This window comes from Patagioenas fasciata, chromosome 1 (genome assembly GCF_037038585.1).
Source record: "Patagioenas fasciata isolate bPatFas1 chromosome 1, bPatFas1.hap1, whole genome shotgun sequence".
NCBI lineage: Eukaryota > Metazoa > Chordata > Aves > Columbiformes > Columbidae > Patagioenas > Patagioenas fasciata.
The window spans coordinates 20271316-20295029 of NC_092520.1; the positions used below are offsets into that span (position 1 = coordinate 20271316).

The 23714-nt window shown below is 36.7% G+C and overlaps 1 protein-coding gene across 15 annotated transcripts in view; it reads left to right on the forward strand.

The window, feature by feature from the left end:
• The window catches only part of ZMYM2 (zinc finger MYM-type containing 2), an 89241-nt gene that overhangs the window by 13112 nt on the left and 52415 nt on the right, over positions 1 to 23714 (forward strand). For 9 of the 15 annotated variants that reach the window (XM_071804004.1, XM_065831110.2, XM_065831169.2 and 6 more), the window contains 5 exons: positions 7217 to 7340; positions 8624 to 9480; positions 15226 to 15511; positions 18513 to 18678; positions 19522 to 19734. In XM_071804004.1, the coding sequence (XP_071660105.1) occupies positions 8631 to 9480; positions 15226 to 15511; positions 18513 to 18678; positions 19522 to 19734 (1515 nt within the window). In that variant the 5' untranslated portion in view covers positions 7217 to 7340; positions 8624 to 8630. The remainder of the gene's footprint in view (positions 1 to 7216; positions 7341 to 8623; positions 9481 to 15225; positions 15512 to 18512; positions 18679 to 19521; positions 19735 to 23714) is intronic. The other 6 variants (XM_071804047.1, XM_065831131.2, XM_071804031.1 and 3 more) reach the window with 2 other exon arrangements.

Consider the following 23714-nt stretch of genomic DNA (forward strand, 5'->3'; position numbering starts at 1 on the left):
GTGTTACATAATGACTTTTGTTAAGCTGATTTATTTGATACATAGAACTGCATTGAAAATCTGGAGAAAGAATAAAATTTGAAGCAGCTCCAAACCTACTGCAGAATAAATTCTGGAGTAGTGTCTTTAGGCTGAAGTAATGAGATCTCAGGCTTCTTACATGGTGGTACTCAGACAGTGGATGATATAGATGTGTGGACCTAAACCTGGTATCCTGTTCCCAAAAGTCCTTACTTGTGTTCTGAAAAACATATAAATACATGGGTGAGTTAATGCTAAATGTTATTCGGGCTCTTGGGTGATACTTTGTAATCAGCTGGTATAATATTTTAAGAAATCATTTTGTTTTGCTTTGATATTGTGCATACTTGCACTTGAGTTTAGCCAGAAGTATGGAAGTATTTGTGCTGAACAAACTGGCATTATTTGTGTGTGAAGCTGGTAAACTGATGAAATAGTTGTGTCCTTATGGCTTTCATGCAGTATGTTAGGCCTGTTTAAAGCCTTACAAGTTTTAGATACCCCACTCTTTGTGACCACGGGATATACACGTGTTTTAGTATTCAGTCTGTTGTCGCTTGCTTCATTGTTGGGTAGCACGTGCATTTTGGAGTATTTTATGTAGTACTTGCTATCAGAGTAGAGCAGTTTGGTCTGTTGCTTTTGGCTTGTTACTACCCTATCCGCTAAAGTGATACCTACACTGAAGTTCAGAGCTGTGGCACCAACTGCATGTTCAGGCAGAACTGTTAGTGTTGCACAGATATTTTTGTTTTGGAGAACTGCTCTGGCCAGAAGCGACTTCAGCAGGAACATCTCTGTCAACTGGATCAACTTTTGTCTGGTTATGTGCGTGGTTGCAGAAACAGCTGTGCCACATGATAGCATAACAGAAGTCTGTGGACCTGATAACTGGGTGGACCTTGAGAATTGTTGAAACTTCTGTTAAAGTCAGAGACAGTAAATAAAAGTTGACAGTAAATAAGAGCAACCGGATATCTGAGCATAAAATGCTAGAGCTGATTACTAGATATCCCTCAGGAAGGATATAGGGAGGAAAAAACCACCAAAACACAAAAACACACACCAAACAAAAAGTGCTGAATGTTTATAGTAAGAATGTCTTTAACAAAAATGGTTTTATTGTGTGGTCATTTTGGTAAAAGTTTTATCTCATGACAACTCCCTTATTTTGTCTAACATGGAGTTCTGCTCACATAGGTAGGTGTTTGTCCAGATACAGTATATATTATTCACTACCCAAATTGAGACTGGACTGCCATAGCAGCATTCTGATTTAGCTTAAAGCTGGCTTAAATTGCAAACTTTTCAAAATGTTGGATTACTTCTGCTTTTCTAGCACTTTTCTATCCTTATGTGAGTGGGCGTAGTTGGGCTACTAGACTGCTTCGGTTGCAGTGTAAAACAGCTACTTAAAGGTGATTTTAATTGGAGCAGTTTACTTTGCCTTTGGGGTGAACTGTGGCATATGTTCAATCAGCCACTGGGATTCAATGGATGGGTCATACCCCAAGAAAGCCATGGTATGTAGGTTGCATCTGGTTGTGTAGGGAATGAACATTCCTGAGTTTTAGAAAGATGTTACAGCTAGAGAGCTTCTTCATAATTCCATAGTCCTGACAATAGACTGAGCTTTTTATCATCAGACTTACAAAAAGTTGAGTGATAAATAATGACTTTCTGTAATAAGGATAAGAACTCTTGGAAGTAGCTGAATTAAGGAATTAAACAATGTTATGGTCAAAGAAACGTCAGGATCAGGAATTGATCATTTGAACTGTATAGCCTCACACAACATCGAGATGCGTTCAGATTGGTCTCTTACCTGGTTATTTTGCTTGTATGTTGAGACCCATCCTGCTACTGAAGTCAGCCTGACAACCGTAGGCCAGAATTCAGATTTTGGTTGAATAAAACTTCCATGAGATTTCTTCTGCATGTAAGAACATTATTTATTCCTCTACTAGGTTAGATTAATTGCTGTACTAAGTTAGTAAACAATTCAGTAGCCTGTTTGCAAGAGTGATGTCTAGAAATGGAAACTTGGCAGGTACAGCATGATTTTTCTGCAGCTGTGTGCTGATTTTCAGCAGCTGGCTGGCTAGGAACTTTACTTGTAGAGTTGCCTTTGGACCACTGTCCTTAAGAGCCAAGGTGCATTTGTCATGTTTGCCCAGTCCTTGAACTGGTAGCATTCTACAGCAGTGACTCTCGCTCTCACAATTAAGAAAATGTTTGCCCGCACAATAGCTTATTAGAGCTATTTAATTATATCACTGGACACCTTTTTGTGTATTGTTAGACACTGGGCATAACTATCTTATGTGATTTTTTTTTCTTGCAGACTTATTATCTTCCTTGTTGTTTGTCTTTTCCAACAAGAAGACTTTTCCTTTAATATAGATAGTTCATGCCATGTAACTCATCTGTTTCTCCCAGTCTCTGTGAAGGAGGTGACCTGAACATCTCATGATAAGAAACATAGTTCACCAGAATCTTATGTAGTGACAAATGTGTTCTGTATTGTTCTTGATGCTTCTTTTGCATTGTTTTTCCTCTTTGGTTGTTGATAATTGAGTAGCTTTGATTTGAAATGGTTGCAACTTGGATCTTAAGCTTCCACTTTAGAGGAACTGCTATGTATGTAGTTACTCTTTTCCCCCTGTTCATCTATCACCAGTGCTTTTGCCTACCATTACTCATGGAGCATTCAGCATTGTGATACCCTTCTGTAGTTTTTTACAACCAGTTGGTGTTTTCAGCTGCTGTGAGTAATTTTGTGTGATTAGGAAACTGTTGCTGTAGCAGTCACTGTCTCTTATGTTTGATTTATCTATGTTGAGCTGTATAATTTTATTTTTGAACCTGTCTGGTAACTTCTGGGGTTTTTTGTGATAACAGCAAACAATGCATGATATTTTCCTCTCCAAATAACTACAAATCCCTCAGAGAACCCCTTCTCAAATCTTTATTATAATTGGCACTGCAGTCTTCAGTGAGGAATGTGTTAGAATGCCTCTTAGAAGTCTTAAGTGCTGTATACCAGTTTAATCAGGGTTGGTCAACAAGTATGTGAACTCTTCAAAAGATCTGTCCGGTAGTCCTGTGAAGCATTAGTGTTCATTGCAAAATCCCTGTTAATTCTGTCTTCATATGTTACGTTTTCTTTTGTATGTTTGTCCAGCTGTCGTTTCAATCAGTCTGTTTAGAGATGAAGGTAGGATTGTAGTGTGTAATTATTTGAGTAATGTTGTCAGATTTTGCTTAAGTAACTGTTTACAGATACTTAAATATTTAATTGCTGACTGTCTTTAGAAATCTTAAGTGAATGTCATATGGCCCTAGTGATTTGTTCTAAAATCCTCTTCTATTAGCACTTTGATAGGACATTTTTCTTCTGAATTGACCCCTTGGAAGAGAGCTTAGATGTGGTCTTGCCTCATCTTTTCCTTACTGAAGTTCAGTGCAAAGACTTCATTCTGTGGTTTCTGTTGTGGTTCAGGCTTTTTGGGTACTCTTTCTTTAGAAAATTTTACTGTTTGTAAAACTGACAGGAATTGATGCTTTAGACAAACCTTTGCGCTGACATAGCTTGGTAGCCTGTCTTAAACCATGCCTAGCGAAAGGTAAAGGATGGGGCAAATGTATATGAAACTTGCCCTGTACAATTCCAGCATCTTGGTAACTCAGACTTCCTGATAGTAGTCTTTATGGGGTTTTTGGCATATTTTTAGATTGGTTTTATACTTAATATGGGGAGTTCTTAAACGGTCTGTATGCTGTCAAGAAGCTTTTTGTTCTTGCTGCTCCATTTAGCTCCATTTCAGCTGGGTTCCTCATACTGACATTGTTCTCCTTTTCAAGTCAAATGGTCAAGTAATGAATTACAATTAATTTTTTAAAGTCTCCTGGGAGTTTAAATATGCTTTTCTGGAGTCCAATCTGGATAATTACACCTATGAATTGTACTATGTTGTATGGCTCAGAACTAAATCAGGAGTTGTTTTGCTTTCTGTTAGTCTTCTAGCTGTTTGCAATTGGCTGTGTTATAAGAATTCACATCCATCATTCAGTGGTGGGTGTGGGGTTATTTTTGTGGTGGTGTTTTGTTTTGTTTTGGTCTGCCCTCCTCCTCTAGTCTGCACAACAGTAGTTGATGTCTTTAGTTACTACTTTGCAGTCTCTCTTGCTCCCCATATCTCACACATGCTGTCACTGTTCAGTCTAAGTGATTGATAGTATACTGTTAATACACTATTTCTTCTAGTTTGGATATGGAATTTAAATGCAGCACAGTACCTGCTGGGGTAAATAATTTAGTTAGAATACTGTGCTGTTGTACCAGAAAGTAGCATTCCTTCACTGGGGCAAATCAATCACTCTCTTCTTGTTCCTATGTACTTTAGTATAATACTGTCTCATAAATTTTGTTGATCCATTCACTGTTGAAGATGTCTCAGTTATGTGCTCTCTCAAAAGCAGTCTTTCAAGTTTTCTTTTTTTATTTTTAGGCTTCTAGCCTTTATATGGAAGTACTTGCACATGCTGGGCCTAATTTGGATGTCTGTTTCAAGTGCCATGTGCTGGTGGAACTCTAGTTTTGGCTGAATTTCAGGGACTCTCTTTGGTTTTTGTGATTTTGCTCCAAGTGTCATGACTGTGCTCCTGTGTCACCTTAATCCCAGGTGTTATTAATGGTGCGCTTAGTAAAGGGTTTTAAATTCCGGTTTGTGCTTTTGTTAAAGTATAGTTGATAATTTTTAGTTGGATAAACACCCCACCTCAATTTCTGCAATTCATGATAGGTTTAAAACTATTTTATCATTCAACAATGGAGTTGAAACTTGGCCTATGGAGTGTTACCTAGATGGCTATCTTAAAAGCTGTAATATTTGCCATCCTTCCAGAGAAGTGCAAGCATTTTGCATTGTGTTTCTTCCAGCAATTAGGCCTTGAATGGGATTGTGATTTATTTCAGCATGAAGAATTTTATAGATGAGTGATGTAGCCTGATTTAACAGAACACACCAAGCCTGGGTCAGGAAGGGCTGTTGTACACTAGTAGTGCCTCTCTTTCCACCCAGCTGTAATTTGGTGCCTGAGTGCTGCCACAAAGCCTTGAGCTCCTTCTGCAGCAAAACTGAGCACGTTTTTTCTGCAGACTAGATCTTGCCAGGTTTTGTTTTGTTTGGGTTTTTTTGGGGGGAGTGGGGGTGAGGGGGCAGGTGGTTTGTGGTTTTGTGGGTTGGTTGTTGGTTGTTCCTCCCTCCCTGAACAGTCTCAACAGCTCATCCAGTGATCAGTCTAATAAATCTTAAAGGTTTCTAGCAATTGTATTTCTATTGTTAAGCATCTTTTGCTGCTACCAGGTGTGAAATTCCTAGTTTCCCATTCTAAACCTTTTCACTGTGTAGTTAATTCCTTTTTTGATAGTTGTTCATCTCAAAATACTGAATGTGACATTGCCTATGTAGTTTTTATGTTCTTGCTTGGTACTAACAATTTTAGAAAACAAGCTACCTAATTTTGCAAATTTTTTGGGGAAAAAAAAAATCTGATTTTTGTCGTAAGTTTGCTGATGAGTTTTGCAGAGGTAGAAGCTGGTGTTTATGGGGAAATATATGCAGATTTTACTGATGACGATGCACTAGCAGTTAACCTTGAACTTTTCCTATTTTTATGCCATACCTAATAATACAGGTCACTGAAACCATTTTAAGTGTCTTTGTAAAAAAAAAAGGTAAAAAAATACACGTTTTGAGTCTTGCCTTTGCAACATTTATGTGTATGTACTGTAATATAGCGTAAGTCTGTCTTGCTACCAAGGATCTGTAAAAATAGGAATAGCAAAGGTTTGAGTCAGGCCTGGGGTGTAATCTTGGCATAGTCTCATTTCTTCTTCCCATCTGTTCAGGTATATTTAAAACTTTGTTAAAAGCTTTATGTACTTGTGATGCTTTTGTTCTTGTAGAGAAAGAAAATATATGGAATAAACCTGGGAAACTTTAAGAATCAGCGAACTGAATTAATTCTTTTCAGTAAAAGCTGAGATGTGGGGAAATCTAACTTTGAATTATTCAGCCCTAGAGGGAAAACTAAGATATGTAAAAGAGAATTTGGGATTAAATTAATCTTCAGTGTAACTGACTGATTTCCAAGGAGGTACAAACCAACTGCATTGATAACACAGTGTGGTATGTTTGAGGTTTTTTTGAAAGAAAACCTCTTTCATTCCAATTGAATGTTACCTTTATTGTGGTTTGAATGCTATTACATAATGGCATTTGGCTGTAAGGCTAACATATGAAGGAATTTAAAGGTGGTTGCTGCTCTTCTAGGATTAGTCTGGTTCACAGCTTTGCTGTTTGGTCATCATGTGTCCCCCCCATCCCTGGCCCCACTCCAGTTCAGTTAATGGGTTTGAATAATTTTGTAAATGCATTGAAGAATATTTGAGCTTTATTCCTCTGGGCCTCTTTGTCTGGGCATTTTAAGGTCTGTCCTCAAACACTAAATATTACACAAGTTGATACTCTCTATTTTAGAAATGCTGCCAAGTCTGGGAAACCTGACGACTGTTACAAAACCTGAAGAATAAATATAGGCTTGAACTTTGAACATTTTAAGTCTCTTGTGAATGATCATGTGTTAATTTAAGCTATGGATACCTGAACATGTGCTGAGTATCACTGCAGTGCATATATACATTTTGAAAATTATTAACAACGTAAGGTATATATTGCACTGTAAGCCTGACCGATAATGTGTGTTCAGTAATTTTCCTTTTGCTGTATCTTAATTTTAGCATAGTATGTTCTGCTCTTAGTGTCAAGGAGGTTGACACAATAAAAGGCAGAGAAATTTAACTACTAAGTTTCTTTTCTCCATAGCTTAGTTTACTTGAACCATTTATTTTCTTAATATTCTGTTCCAGATACACTTCTTAATTCTAGTGTCTGATTACTTAATTGCAGTTATGTCTGTCTGTCTCTTACTAAACGTTACATTTTTTTTCCTGTCTGTCTGTAAAGCATCAAAGAAACTATTCTGGAAATGTGGGATGATAGTGCTAAAAGTCATGTTTGAACTCAAACTGTAAATTTAGAAGGAAATCAGTTTAATGAACATAATTGGTAGAAAAAGCTTGAAGTGGAGAAACTGTGGATAGCTAATGTTTGTTTTAACTTGGTTTCAGAACACATTGTTTTTGTGGAGGGCAGCAAGTTGATACCAGAAGAGGGGGTTCCCCACAGGAAAGAAAATAAAAACTCTTGGAGCAACTTATTAAGGTAAACAGATTGCAGTGGATTTCTGGATGGGTAAGTATTGATGAGCCGGATATTTCTGCTTCCTCTATTTACCTTCCTTTGTAAAGGATTTATAAAAAAGCACAGGAAACTACTTGTAGCATCCCACAAAAGTTCAGTTATGTCACATGAATGTACTCCAAGACACACCCAAATTTTCATGTAATTATGTCTGTTTTTCTTGTGCATATAAAGATCAATTTAATTTTTAGTAGAGATGTGTTTTAGAGGGATCCTAGGTCCTCGAGCACTGGTTTGGAATTACAGGTACAGAAATATTATGTCCAGATTGCCTTTTATAATTTTTTTTAATTAATGGTAGAGTTGACAATGATAAACAACAGGTTTGCCAACCAGTTACTAAAAGCAAACAGAAACCCCCCGGGCGAAGTAGCTGTTGGGAAGGAGACCAAAGCAGCATTGCTTGGTGTTGAAAAGAAAAGAAATAAAAGTTCTTGAAAGCTACAGTGAAACATGAGGCAGTAAGTCAGGACCTCAAAAGAGCTGCCTCTGGTAGTGGCTAGAAATGAGAGGTTGCTGTACATCTTCTCCTGCTCAGTGATGTATCTGTTCTCACCACATGCAGCAGTTCCATCTCTCTTTTACTTACTTCTGTGTTCCAGTTATATTGAGGCCACCCTAAGGAGTTTGGGCAATGTGGAGTTTGGGGAGAATCAGTTGAATTTCACAGTTTTTAATATGCAAAATGATATTGCTTTGTGCGGTTTTTGTGTGTGTGTTTGGTGGGGTTTTTTTGTTTGTTTTGTTTGGGGTTTTTTTGCTGGGCATTTGGATATGCACTTCTATAAATGTACTGGTACTAAAACTAACATTTCTAATAGGAATGAAATTCAATAGGAATTTCACATTTTCTTTCTGCATGTGTGAGTTTTGATCTTGCTTTGCAGTGTAGCAAAAGCAATGTTGCAGGATCTTTGTGTGCATAGGTGGGTAGGAAAGGGACTGAGAAATCAGAATCATGTAATAAATGCCATCAAAAATTCTATTTTCTGTGTGTGTATGTATTGGCAAAAATAATGATGTGTAGCTTTTGTGTGGGCAATGTTGGCGATGGCAGTATTCTTTTGTTGGTATAGGATTAGAAAGTACGTGGATGTTCAGACATTCAAGGAAGGGCATAGAGAAACTTTTTTTCCTTTACATGATCTCAGGAAACAAAGCAAAAGCTGAAACTATTAATTCTGTAGTTATTTTTAAGAACTGTTACTGGAAAGTTATACTTTACTCTGAAGCTGGGTGTGTTTTTTCTTGCTTTATTTTTCTTTGAACGACAGATCTGGAATGGACACGAGTCCTCTTGGAGGATTAGAACTGACTGAACATACTCCTGGTCTACTAGGGAATACCACCATGGCAGCAGGTCTTGCAAATGTAGGAAATACATTTGGAGGTCCCCCAAGTTCTTTAGTTTCTAGACCTAGTAAATTCCAAAGCTCGCCTATAGAAGATGATGATGATGTAGTTTTCATTGAACCAGTACAACCTCCGCAAAATTCTGCGTCGCTGATAACAGATCAAAGGAAGACCGCATTTACATCGTCAAAAAATGAAGAACTTCAAGGCAATGATTGCAAAATGCTTCCTCCTCCAAAAGACTTAAATTCTCAAAAAGGGAGTATAAGTGAAACTATTATTATTGATGATGAAGAAGATGTTGAAACAAATCAAGGACAAGAGAAGAATGCTTCCAGTTTTAATGAGCGAAGACTTCCAGAATGTAAAAATAGAACCAACGATATGGAATTCTCAGCTTCCAGTTTTTCAAGAAGTAAGGTAAATCCAGGAATAGGTAATAGTGGTATAACCACAGAACCAGACTCTGAAATTCAAATTGCTAATGTTACTACATTAGAAACAGGTGCTATGAGCTCTGTGAGTGATGGTCATTTAGAAAATGCTGAAGGGCGTGACATGAACTTAATGATTACACATGTAACATCACTGCAGAATGCCAACTTGGGAGATGTATCTAACGGACTGCAGTCAAGTAGTTTTGGTGTTAATATGCAAACATACACCCCATCTTTGACTTCACAGACCAAGACTGGTGTAGGACCTTTCAATCCTGGTAGAATGAACGTGGCTGGAGATGTATTTCAAAATGGAGAATCTGGGACTCATCATAATCCTGGTAAGTTGCAATTCTGAATATTTCCTTAAAAGTTGAAAATAAATAATAGAATGTTTGCCTAAAATCTTTGGCAATGGCACTACTTAGTTTTTTAGCCTGATTCGAATGCAAGATCTTGGTTCCCCTCATCCCCATCACAATCTTACCTGTGACTCCAGAATAAAGTACGCTCAGTGACATGTTAAGTAGGTAAACTATCCATTTTAGTAGTTAGTTGTACATTCTGATGTTTTGAGACAGGAGTATTTGTATCTAAAGCAAAGCTTGCTTGATTACCTAAGTGTACTCCTTTAATTGACATAAGTAAAGGTCAGTATATCTCTCTAACTTTTGTACTTTTTTGTGGAGTTCTATGACTAGTATAATGCATCAAAGTTACTTAAGTATTATTTTACTGATCTGTTGTCTTGCCATCTGAATATCATTTGACATGCAGAAAAAATGGATTTGAAAGTCTGATACCCCAAGTTGTAAGTAGCTAGCTTTCATAATTCTTTGCATATTGAGCAATTCTCAATATTTACAGTGCTTAACAAAATGGGGCCCAAGTTACTTGCGGACTTGCATATTCCTGCAGTAAGTTATACACACTTTATAATTGCTATTAGTTGCCTGTGTTAGTATGTATTTATATCATACAATATTAGTTTGAATTGGCTGGTTTTGTTTTATATCTCTGTGTAAATAGCAGTATATTGTCTCCTGATTTAGCAAGTAAACAGATATTGCTGAAAGCCAAATGAATGATCTTCTGCATTGCTATTCTACAGAATTCAAGCTTTCACATAAGTAATGTAAAACCTTTTCAGTTCCAACATATACTGGTACTCTGCTGCCCTATTAGGCTGGAAGTTGAGGAAAAAGCCAAATTATCACTTTTGCTACAGATTTAACTTCAGACTAGTTACAGTCATTTTAAAAGGAAAATTGAAAACAGACTCTAAGTGCAATAGACATGTTTTAATGCACAATTTCTTAATTTGCTCATATACTGATTAAAATACACTCTTTTTTTTAACCTGTTTTTCAATGAATATTTAAATAGCACAGTTCTTCAATTTGGTCATGTTACTGAATGTGTCTCTGCACAAGTGTTAATACCTGTCGTATTGTATTATGGACATGGCAGTATGAAACTAAACGTGAAGTTGGATGTTAGGTTGTGAGATTTTTTGTGTTAATCTTGAAACTGATTTCAAAATAGTGGATATGAAAGATGTATTTCAAGGTGTAAATATATAGGAATTTTTTATGGCTATGGTCTTTATATGTGAAAAATAAAGAGCGGTAGATTCCAAAGGAAGCAGGAAGGACTGCCACAGGTAAAAGGCAAGGAGAAAAATGCCAAACAAGAGAGGTGTTAGGAAAATGACCAAGAATATGAGAAGAAAGAAGAGGAAGAGAGAGGGAAGACAGCTATAGTGGCCTGAAACACGGTAGGTGCCCAATTTACAGGGTTTTCTACTTAAAAAGATGTAAAGGAAAAGTATTCAAGATACAAGTTTTAATTTTGTTCTTTTTTGTTGGAATTTACCTCCTTTTGGAAAGTCTTGTCACTAGACTTTAACCCTGCCTGTTAGAAACTTTAATCTTTTCTGGATCAGAGGTGTTCCATCTGTTCTGATTTCCAGGTTTCTAAAATATTTCCAATGGAGGTGGAGACTCCTGCTTAGTTAATTTAAGCCTACTGATGATAAAAATGCTTTGGTTTACGTAATTTGAAGATCCTGGATTGATGTAAGAAGTTGGATAACAAGCTTCATTTTCAGATACCAGAGCTTTCTTTACGATATGCTAGTTAGCATTTGTTCAGTGTCAAAATTTTGCATAAGGACTTAATACATCCATTTACAAAACAGTTTTGCAAATCTCTGAACTAGTCCATTACCTAAAGATATTCTTGTATGCATCTTAGACAAGACCTGTTACTCATGTTTGCTTCCTATACAGAGGATTTTGAAACCTTGAAGATGTAAACATGTATTGTTTCCTGGTACTTTTTTCTTTCCCTAATGACGGAAGAATTAAGACATGTGACATCTGCATCTTGTTAGAAAAAATAGTAGATCAAAATTGTTGATAGCTGAGTTCTGGCAAATACATGTATTTGTATCAGAAGTAGTGTGGCCAGCAGGACCAGGGCAGTGATCATCCCCCTGTACTCAGCACTGGTGAGGCTGCACCTTGAGTCCTGTGTTCAGTTTTGGGCCCCTCACCACAAGAAAGTGCTGGAGAGAGTTCAGAGAAGGGCAACGAAGCTGATGAAGGATCTGGAGCACAAGTGTGATGAGGAGCAGCTGAGGGAACTGGGGCTGTTCAGCCTGGAGAAAAGGAGGCTGAGGGGAATCCTTACTGCTGTCTTACAGCTACCTGGAAGGAGGTTGTAGTGTGGAGACTTTCAGTCTGTTCTCCCAAGTAACGAGCAACAGGACAAGGAAATGACCTCAAGTTGCGCCAGGGGAAGTTAAATTTGGATATTAGGAAAAACTTTTTCACAAAAAGGGTTGTCAGGCAGTGGAACAGGCTGCCCAGGGAAGTGGTTGACTCACCATCCTTGGAGGTGTGCAGTGCTAGGTTAATGGCTGGCTTTGATGGTCTTAAATGTCTTTTTCCAACGTAGATGATTCTATGATTCTGTATGTGGTTTGGAAGATTTCTGGATCAGTGTTAGTCATGGATGGACCACTTGGTGGACAAGAGATTTACTGGATGGTCGCACTTGAAGAGTTGCAGTCAACGGCTCAATGTCCAAGTGCAGACCAGTGATGAATGGCATTCCTCAGGTTTTAGTATTGGGACTGGTGCTGTTTAGCATTTTTGTTGGCGACATGGACAGTGGAATTGAGCGCGCTCTGGGCAAGCTTGCTGATGACACCAAGCTGTGTGGAGCAGTTGACGTGCTGAATGGAAGGGATGCCATCCAGACAGCCCTTGACAGGCTTGAGAAGTGAGCTGGCATGAACTCCATGAACAGAAGTCCATTTAGGTGTGTTTCAAGTGTCTTTGATCTGGAACTTAGGTTTTGTTTCCCTGAATGGAATCTAGGCTTTGTGCATCAGAACTGCTCCAAAGACACCTAGTAAACTGAGGATTCTTTTCAGAAGTGTTGTGATCTGAACCAGGTTGTTAATGTAGATGTAGCTGAATGTTTCAAGAGCTACGTACCTCTTTAAAACTGTTAACTGTCTTCCTCCTCACTTCTGTCTGAAGTTGTGCTGGTACAATTTTTTTTAAGCTTTTTTTAAAAAACATCATTTCATTGAGCCATTTTTGCAAGATGGCTCCACAAATAAATGTACTGGTGCATATGAGAGTAAAGAATAATTTTACAGTAGGAATGAGTGAGAAAGAACAAGAACACCCTGAACAGCCATTATAGTAAGAAGAAATTGAATGTGAAACTGTACAAACTTGACCATTATAGAATGGCAGGTAGGAAACTGAAGGATGAAGACGTGGGGGCAGTGAGGTGTGGAAACTCATCAGGAGTCAACTAAGGAAGTGTGATCCACCTCAATTCAAGGACATGAAAAACAGACTTTACACATATTTTGCAGAGAATATAAAGTGACGGGGGTAACATAGTTAAAAGGCGAGAAGTGAGATGTGAAGAAAACATAAAAATTAGTGCCTATGGAGGTGTGTTGTGGAAGAAGTAAAAGCAAAAATGGAAAAGCAAGGAGATCTTTACATGTCCTCGTGGTATGTTTGTGGAAAGAGAAATGCAACAGAATGTCAGTTAAGGGAAGCTGTCTGAGGCCTTAAGATGCTAAAGAACTATTGAAATAATCTTAATGAGGTACTGGGAGGTCATGGTAAAAGTTTCAATGTGCTCCCACTTGAAACCTAGGACAAAAGATTAAAATCTCAGCTTATTTTGGGGTGTTAAGGTGCTACCAGAACATAAATGTTCCTGAGGTAGTAGGCATAATAGTACAGAGGGCACTCAAATAAGTTTTAACTTAAGCAATGTGGTAACATGGTTCATCAGTATGGATACTCATGCCTTCAAAGGTAGACTTCTTCAATGGTTTAAAGAGGAATGTGTTTTGTTCCACTTTTCCCTCTTCCCCTTGCCTCTTCGTTCCAGCTCTTCTATTTAGCCTCAAGTGTTACAATGAGTAAATTTCCAGCTTCACTGACATGTCTGAGGAATAGAGTATCCTTGATAGCTACTAAGTCACAGCGGCAGATGATCTTTTGCTTGCTAAGGAATGTGCGTTGTTTGTTGCTGTAACAAGGTTTCTTGGAACTTTGTTCCTGAAATTAAGTTTAAAGCTATGCAGCAGAATATATTGTTAATAAAACTGTATTGGGGAAAGAGAGGATTTAATTAATGATTATGCACCAAGATAATATCCCTTTTGAATAAGGTATGGGCAGTTGCTGAAGTCTAGAGGTTAAGGTTTTTTGTTATCTGGAGTTATAGAATTTGAAATAATCTGTCTGATATTTGGTTGTTAGTACTAGTTGTAATAACACTCCAGGAGTATACCCAGTTACTTCAGTAAGACATTGAAGGTTTTAGTATTTTTGTTTAGTTACAGTAAATGCTGTGTTTACTCTTTACTTAAAAGTAGTAGTACAAGTGCTACCCAGTACAGTAATATTTCTGCAGATGTTTACTGTTCAGTAAGTAACAGTGAAGGACTGTTCTAGATGCTGGAAATAAAAAGCTTGAAAGGTAAGTCCCAAGTGCTGCGACACTGTTTTGGGATAACTGACACATGCTGTTGAAAATGTATGTGTATATGTTTTTTGTAAGGGAAAGAAGTGCCTATTCAGGTTTTCATGGATAAGTAACTTACTCTTGACATTCTTCAGAAACTGAGTATTCCTAATATCCAATGATAATTATTTAAAATAAAAGCATAGATTCTGGAGAAAAACCTAGAAACTATATTTTATTGGGGGACCTTTTTCCCTCAGAGCTGTATATTCTGCTCTAAACCAAGACAGCAAACATGTAATTTAACGAAGCATGTGATCTTTCTAGATGTATTTCTGTTGTAGAAAAAATTTTGCTTAAGTTCTTGTTATGCACATTACTCTGTAGCTTGTTATGCTACAAAAGATTGGGCAAATATGACTTGGTTCCATAGTAGTCTGTTGTCCAGAAATACAGATGGATGGAAGACTAGTGGAGTCTGGATCACAGGGACATGGATTCGTGTACTGCCAGATGTTAATGAAGTATTATTTTCTAGGTTCATTGATTTCTACTGAGGAAGACTTGGAGCTCTCATTACTTTGCCAGTTTGCGTATTAAGTGGTATTTCATTACATTGAAAAGGTTATTGAGAAAAATAGGAACTCTTTCAGAGCCAGTGACATAGATGCAGATCCCAGATGTGGACCCACTGTGCTTTGCCCTAACTGCAGAGTTTATATTTCAAACCTTAGTTTAGAGATTCCATGTTTTCTCTTGGTCTCTCTTTTTTCTTTATTGCAGTTGATAATTGCAGTGTTGTCTGAAGATAAAATTGCCTGTTTGCAAATCCAGTGCAAGTGAATTGAGGTCTGCAAAACTTGTCACTAGATGTAGGATGGGATCATCCTGACACTTGCTCATGTTCTGAAGCTTTGTAACAATGGAGAGTGGTACAATTGAACAGCATTTTACTTTAAACCCGAATTTCTAAAATATCATATTTCTCTTGTCAATTGTCAGTTCCAACAGAAAAAATATTTTATGGTCATGTACTTGTCTGTTCATTCAGTTTTATGTTTGTTTTTGTCTTGAAGATTCTTGGATATCCCAGTCAGCTTCCTTCCCTAGGAATCAGAAGCAACCAGGTGTGGATTCCTTGTCACCTGTAGCATCACTTCCTAAACAGATTTTCCAGCCTTCTGCCCAGCAGCAGCCTTGTAAACAGGTTAAGGTCACCTGTGCAAACTGCAAAAAGCCTTTACAAAAGGGACAGACAGCATATCAGCGAAAAGGATCAGCTCACCTTTTTTGTTCTACTGCCTGCCTCTCATCGTTCTCACACAAACCCACTCCAAAGAAACTTTGTGTTATGTGCAGAAAGTAAGTACTTGAAACTCTCATGCATATATCAGAATTGCTACATTAATGCTATAAAATCTGACTATGAGAGTACTTTATATAGCGTCATTTGAATATTGTTTGGAAGTGTTGAATTCACCACATCTGCTGTAACAAAAAGTCTACAAGCTTCTGAATATAGAGTATGGTAGATTGTTTCTTTGAAAGCCAATACACTAAAAATTACTGGGTTTTTTGTTGTGGGTTTTTTTTTTTTCAGTTCAGTCTTAGTCCAGTGCACCTTGCAGTGACACAGGTTAATGATGAATTCTTGCTGAACTAAAGAAGGCTTGCAGTAAAGAATTCTTTCATTAATATATGTTTTGGAGAAGGTGGTCTTTGCTTAATGACCCATTTATAACTAGTGAAAAAGTAGGTGGTGTGGTGGATTAATGGCTTATATTCGCATGTGAGCTACTGATTTAAGTATCTTTTTATTTTTTTCCTTGAGACTCAGTAAAACTACATAGGAAGTATTAATATCCTGTGTGTTTATGCCTTAGTACACTGAAAACCTAGCAGATTTAACATATTTTAGCTTTTAAAAAATACATGTAAAAGCTCAAATTATTTCAACCCTGACCACTACAGAGCTAGTTAAAACCACTCTAGTGTTTTTGTTGGCTTGTACATGTTTATATGGTATTCTTTTTTCAGGAGTAATTTGGTGACTACCATACTCAGCTAGATTTATTATATATAAAGATGAAGATTAATCTTTTTTACTTCTGCCTGAAGTCTGAACACTCATGGCTAAATCTTTGCTGTTTTCCAACTTCAGAGACACTTAAGCTCTCTATTATAAGAGGCTGTATACCAAACTGTCCTAAATGAAAAGGCTTTATTTTTAAATGGTGAGGGAAATACTTTATTTCTAGCTTTTGGAGGTACTTAGGATAGTTTATTTAGTGTATTTGATTTCCAGAGAACATCTGTGAAGTCACCTTGGACAATTTTTGAGGTGATGTTGGTCATTGCTCTTTCACTGGTATGCCGTTGCTCACTCAATCACAGTTAAATCGAAGACAATATATGTGTGAAATTGTTCCCTTCTAGCATGGCTATGTTGTGAAGCCCAATCTTATCCAGCTTTTTTTTGCTTTATTACCAAAGTTTTGCTACCTGGTGGTATCAAACCAGGTACTCTTTGCTCCATACTTGCTCCTGTGTTCTCTTCCTACTCAAACAGACATAATATTGTCAGATTTCAGTTCAGTGAAAGGATAATGAACCTCTAGCAAAATCCAGGATGTCTTGAATGTAGTTTGGATAGGTTATAGTAGTTGATCTGTCATAGATCAGACTTTCGAACATAATGCTCAGATTTGTCTTTAGATATGTAAATTTCTTTAAGCAGAAACCAAGTGAAGCCTGCAATAACTTTTGTTTAAAAAAAGTGTATAACCCCATCTGAAAAGTCAGAATGTTTACATATTTTGTTGTAAACCACTTCTCTAGGACTTTTCTGAATCTTTGTAACTACCTCAATAGCATAGGAATTATTAGAAGTATAGGAAATATCTGGCATTCTCCACAGTGTTTTTAATTTCTCTTGACTTGTGTTACTTTTTTTGACTTCGCACGATGTCCTTTGATACAAGTTGATAGTGTCTATAAGTCCTGGTGGAATCCAGCCAGAAGCTTGTAAGCTCCTCAGAGCAGGAGCTCTGGCTTTGTTTTGCAGAACAGAAGTGATAACACCCCCCAACACAAATCCCAGATTTGTTTGCCAAAGGGCAACCCAAAATCTGCTGACTTTCTTGTACTGGAAGCAGGCAGGCTCACAAGTGTTACTATCCGGGAGCAGTATGTGTTTGTTTTCAAGGGAGTCTGTCTAGGGAAGCATACACCATTTTTCCAATGTTTCCCACTCATCCTAGTTCTAGGGCTCCTCCGTCTGAGTGTCTGAGGCACGTCTTTTCCAACGGGTGATCTGCTGTGATGTCAACAGAGATTCAGATGTGCCTAGTCAGTTTTGTATTTATTCTGCCCAACAGCATTTCCTATATGTCAATAATAGGTTTTTCTGCTTAGAGGGCAAAGTGGGAGGCTTTTATTCTCCTTACTGTTTCTAATCTATGGTATGTGATAGTTTGGAGTCAAGACCAAAACTACCTTAGAAATGACCTTGGAAGTTCGGGAGACGTGATTACAAAGGTGCACTGGCAAGTATGGTGTAAGTGAGTTTGCTAAGTTTGCGGTGTGCACAGCATATAGTTGAAATTTGGGGAAGTCTAGAGTTAGCTTCAGTGAAAAACAGTGTCTGTTTGGCTGGAAGCGGCTTTTTTCTCTTTCAAATTAATTTTATTGATGGTTGATCATCTGGTTTAATAAATAGGTGAATTTCTGTGGGCAACTGCATGAACTGTTCAGATGCTTTGCAACTTTAAAGTAATGATGGAATTAACTTTTAAAAAAAATTTAAATTATAAAACTCCTAGGAAAGTTTGTGGTTGAGTTTTAAGCTTTTTGATTATGAGAAAAGAACATTGACTCCTCTCCTCATCCTATGCAGAGATTAGTACTGGAAGTGATGGAGTTATATGCAAATAAAAATAATTTCTTGCCTTTTACTGTAAATACGAGTTTTTCATATGAAACTTTAAGTATAGCTTTTATGTGAAGTTGCAAAACAGCTAGTTTAAATTTGTTGTGTTGTTTTTTTAGTGTAAAATTGTTTTTTCCACAACTGGTATCTAATGATGCATTAACATCACTTAGTTCTAGAACAATATAATGGGAAAAAAATAAACCAAATCTAAAGAAAAAGCAAATTTTTACAGAGGAAAGACATTGTTATTGCAGTATGTACAGTACTTGCGAAAATACAATTAAACTTTTTAATGTGACTTTAAACTGTACACCCACAAAACCAATTTGAAATGTAAGCATTAAAAGCAAAAATAAATCTTATGTGTTCCTGTTTAAATACACATATGTGTTTATACACAAGCATACTAGAGCATTGTTTTTTGTCTTTCAGAGATATAACAACAATGAAAGGTACCATTGTTGCTCAAGTTGATTCAAGTGAGTCTTTCCAGGAATTTTGCAGCACATCATGTTTATCCTTCTATGAAGATAAACAGAATCCCTCAAAAGGAGTTTTGAATAAATCAAGATGTACTATCTGTGGTAAACTAACTGAGGTCTGGTTGACTGTTTTTTCTCTTTCTCACTAATGACAATATTAATAACATATTCTGAAGTGAAACAACTGAAAATGGGGAAATTTAAAATAAGATTCAGTATTTTCATATGCTGTGAGATATTAAGGCGTTCAGGCATAATATTAATGAAGAGCAACTGAACGAATAAAGAATTCAAATACATTCATCTCTTTGGAAACTTGAAGTGCTTTTTGTGCTATCTTGTAGCTACTGTCAACACCTTTATTAAGCATAGGATCTTGTATTTATAACCCAGATCTCCCATGTAGAACAATTGCTGTTTTAAAAGGTCAAGATTTACTGTATTAATTATTTTTATTGTATATGTTGAAAGATTATGCAAATTTTTTAGAGATATGTACAATATACATAATTTTAAATTCTCATTTATGTATTAATTTTTATCTCGATGGCATTACTGGGCCCTCCAAAGGTCAGGCTGCTACTTTACACAGCATATGTACCTGGCCAGTCTTTATATGCCGTGCTGTTAGCCTGCAAACTGAGTACTTTATAAAATTGTATAAATTGACCTTCTGCTCTAATATGCAATTATTACATCCTTTCCTGTGAGCTTTGCTTCTAGGCTACAAGAACAAATGTGGGTCCAAGATTTTTTTCTAGAACTTCATAGAAAACAGAAATAGCAATTTCTGTTTCTGTATTCCACAGTCATTTAGAGCATCTCTCTTATTGGATAGTGAGCTAGTAAAATCGGGTTTTAGCTCTAATACTTGAATATAAGACTTGTAGCTTGTCTAGTAGTTTCATGAAACTTTGTGCTAGTGTGGTGATGCTTTATTTTTTATTTTTATTTTTTAGATTCGTCATGAAGTTAGCTTTAAAAATATGACTCACAAGCTGTGCAGTGACCATTGCTTCAATAAATACAGGATGGCAAATGGTTTAATAATGAATTGCTGTGAGCATTGTGGGGAGTATTTGCCCAGTAAAGGAGCTGGAAACAATATTCTCACTATCGATGGTCAGCAGAAAAGATTCTGCTGTCAGAACTGCGTTGGTGAATACAAGCAGGTAATTACTACTTTACCTATAAATTAAATTTAACATTAATACTCAAATTTACCTTGTTATTCATAACATAGCTTTACTTTTCATTAGAAGTCTTAAGAACAACTACTTCTAAAAATAAAATTAATGCTGGGGAGGGCAAGCTAGCCAGAATGGACCTTTTAGTACTGGCTTTTTTTGGTGTTGCTGTAATAGCAATACATATTTGTTACTAATGAAAATATCATTGCATTTTATGTTAATAATTGTTTCTTTCTAATGGGTGTATCACTTGTGTCACTTAGGAGTATATTAGTAGCAAGCCTGATGCACAAGCTTACTGGTCCTTAAGTGATGTTTTAGATGTAAAAACTTGCTTGTATGCAGTTGAAACATTCAAAAATGTGCAGAGCGCACATATTGGACATTGCTGTGAGCATGTTCTAGCTGAACACACGTTCGCTGTGTACCTGTGCCATGTCTAATCTTGTTCACTGTACAGCATAGCGGTTCAAAATTTATTGTTACTTTCATCCTTCCACATGTTAAATGTTATGCTTTCATTTTCTTTATTTGATTTGTTTTTTATTTATTCTTGAGGCCAATAAGATAGTAGAAATTGCTGTGGTTAAAAAAAATTCCACATCAAGAAGTCTGATGGTGATATCTTTTGCATATTACAGAGCCAGCTTAGCTCTGAACCATTGCTAATGCTGGCTGGAAGGTTTAAATATTAATCACTGTATTTACCATATAGCTCTGAAATATTAAATATTTAGGGGGAGGGTATGCAATCTGGGCATTTGTTTTGTTCTTGTTTGGTACATTCTGCTCTAAGTAGGGATAGTGTTATGAAATATGAAAGTACTATTTCACTAGCAAGAAACTTCATAATCTGATTTTGAAGTTCACACTTGAATATGTGAGCGGTCCCAGTGCTGCACATTGCTTTGGGTTCTTCCTTCATCTCTCTCCACTTTTAAGAAAGCAATGATCCAAAGGAGAAGGGAGGGCAGTGCTGAATGTTTTTAAGTTATTTAATGTTGCTTCATATATGTCTGTATTTTCTCTTGGGACATGCAGTTTTTATGCTTTTGGGGATGGCTGTTCTTGGTGTACATGCAGTGTGCAAACAGCAAATCGGGAAACATGCATATGTAAACAGCGTAACTGAAAACATAACATAAGCATTATTCTTTTGTCACAGCTATACCAAAAGGGACAGGATAGGTTTCCAAGATACTAAAAACATAGGCATGTCCAGAAGCCATGGAAAGACTTGAAGAAACGTCAAATACTGTCTCTCGACGAAACAAAAAGGCATGAGATTAACTTTGAACTTGAGAAATTCCCACACAGCCAGTAAAACATGCACTGCACATGGAATTACGAAATGAACATGGAATTTTGAGAGGCTGAATGATAAATCTGTACTTAACTCTCGTTACAGACTGTACTGTTTGTTCAGATATTGTTGTATTTTGTGTTTAGACCTGTATTTGAGAAGGCTATGGTTAGCAAGTGGTATGTTCTGGTTTGGTTTGGGAGGAGGAGTGCTTTGCAGTAGTAGGAATCTTCACAAGCGGTGGCAGGTATTGTCCATTATTGTGAGGATCCTTAAGAGAACCTGACAGTGGCCTTTATTCAAGCAAGTTTTTAATTCTTTTGTGGAAATATTTGGTACTGGGGAACTGTAATAGGCTGTGAGAAGCTTAACTCTAGTGCTTATGGGCATCTGGTTTGGAGTGGTGATTAAGTGTAATTCTTAACTGATAGGTTTCAAATGTTCCTGGAGAGTGGGGGTTTGGGGTATTTTTGATATTAAGAGAAACTCAAGCTGTAAAATTAGGAGGGTTTTAGTGTATGTTGTTGTAGGTGTCAAAGTTGCTCAGGACACAATTTGAGAATATTTAGTTGTCTAGTAGGATTATTTTGGTTTGAACTTCCATTTGCATTAAGCTTTTTTTTTAACTGAATGTATTCAAGGTATTCTGCTTTTATAAGAGGAATTTAGACTTTGGAAAATGTTACTGACAGCTCATTGGGCTACAACTGGTAAATTGTAGGTTGCTTTGTTCAGTCATAACAATGTTTTCTTGGAATTTTTTAATTAGGTCTTTTAAAGGAGAACTGGTGAAGGAGAGAATGTGTGAGAGTTGCTGTTACATACTCAAACTAAATGGAATCCGTGATACAGGAAAAATTGATGTGTCATTTGATTACAGCATTGTGTTGTACACTGTTGTGTGTCAAACAACAGTTTTAGCAAATGTCTTCTTACAAACAGTTGTAAAATGCACAGGTTTTACTGGTGTGAGCTTTGTATTAAGCAGTTTATATTGTTAATGTCATACGTCTATCCATATGCTATACATTTGTAGTAGGAATAAATGAAAAGTGATGGTTATTACTTGTACCTATCTATATACTTCATCCCTATTTTTTGAATAAATATAACACTGATTTGAACAGTAAATTTTCAGTAACTTATCATGGATGTTTTTTCTTCCTGGAATGAAAAAAAAAAAGAAGTGGGTAATAAAAATCACTGTGATTCTCAGAATGGCCACCAAATGCAGATAAACTATCAGCTACAAAGGGCTTCTTTCCTCTGCTTTATGCTATTGATGAGTGTAAGAAACAGGGTTGTTCCTGGGATGGGGAGCAGGCTTACTCTGAAGTGCCTAAGTCACCTTTCAGGGTGATGGTTGCACTTGGCTTTTCTACATACCAGTTTCAGAACCTTCTTTAAAACTCAATCTTGAATATTGCATCCTGTGTTTTGCTTTTCTGGGAGGTGATGGCTGTTCTTTCTTACCTAAAACTGAAGTAATTGTAGACCTTAGGTTTCTTTCATATTAAAAAAAGCCATGAAAAATAAATAGATTAATAAATGGTGTAAGAATTTTAAAAAATTAAATAAACATAACCTAACTACCCTGACTGTGGTTACATGCAAGAGCATGTTGATTTGCTGACGGTGCAAGAGCTCTGCGTGAAGACAGCTCAGTGCAAGTCAAACTTTTTTAAAAACGATAAAACAACAATAAAATGCTTCCTCCAAAAATGAAATCACTCTGATAATTTGTATAAAATGTCAAAACAAAACCAGTACTGGAAGTGGATTTTTTTTAAAGCTGAATAAGACTACTACTTTTAGATTGCAAATTTCTTCACCTGTTGCACTGAGGTTCAAACTCTTCACGTGTAGAGGGGCAAGAGGGACTTAAAGAATGACACTGAACAAAACAAAAAGCGATGCTAGAAGAGAATAAGATCACATCTGACAAGGAGGTGGCTAGATTTGCCTATGTAATTGTGCAAACGGCAAAATATTTGAGTAGGCATTTCATATAATTAAAACAGGAATGTAACCATTTCAGAAATTACTTTAGTGATTCGTCTTAAAACTAGTAACTGTGCAAGAAATTGAAACGGACCCCAAATGTGCCTGCCATGAAGACATATTAACCAAAAGTGTGTACATATGTTGTTTCAGTGTTTGTTTCTGATACTGTTGTCTGTTTTCTATCTCTACAAAATTAGTTGGCTTCCTTTTTGAGGCAGTTGCAATGCTGTTTGTGTCCTGGTTTGCTGGGTTTGGGTGCAGACTTAACAACCTTGTTCTAAGGAACAAGTGAATTCTGTGACTTGACTTGTGCAACCAACCATACCTTTAAATTTTCAGCTGTTCAACTAAGATGAAGCTGAGTCTGTGTCTCCTTTTAAAAATACAACCTTTAACTGCTTTGCTTACTGGCCTGATCAGTCCATAGTGCTCCTGATTCTGCCATGGAAGTATTTAATGTTTTACTAGTTTAAAATATTTCTTTACTTTTTTGTTTCCTTAACTAAAATTCTTCTTGTTAGAATATGACCTGGGATTCACTTGCTTTGCTTGCTTCTTAAAAGTGATGGTCTTCATGTACTGTCAAAAAGGGGGAAGGAACTGTAGCTATTTCTTAGAGGCTTCTTAATAGCTCTGGAATTAAGTGAGTACCAGG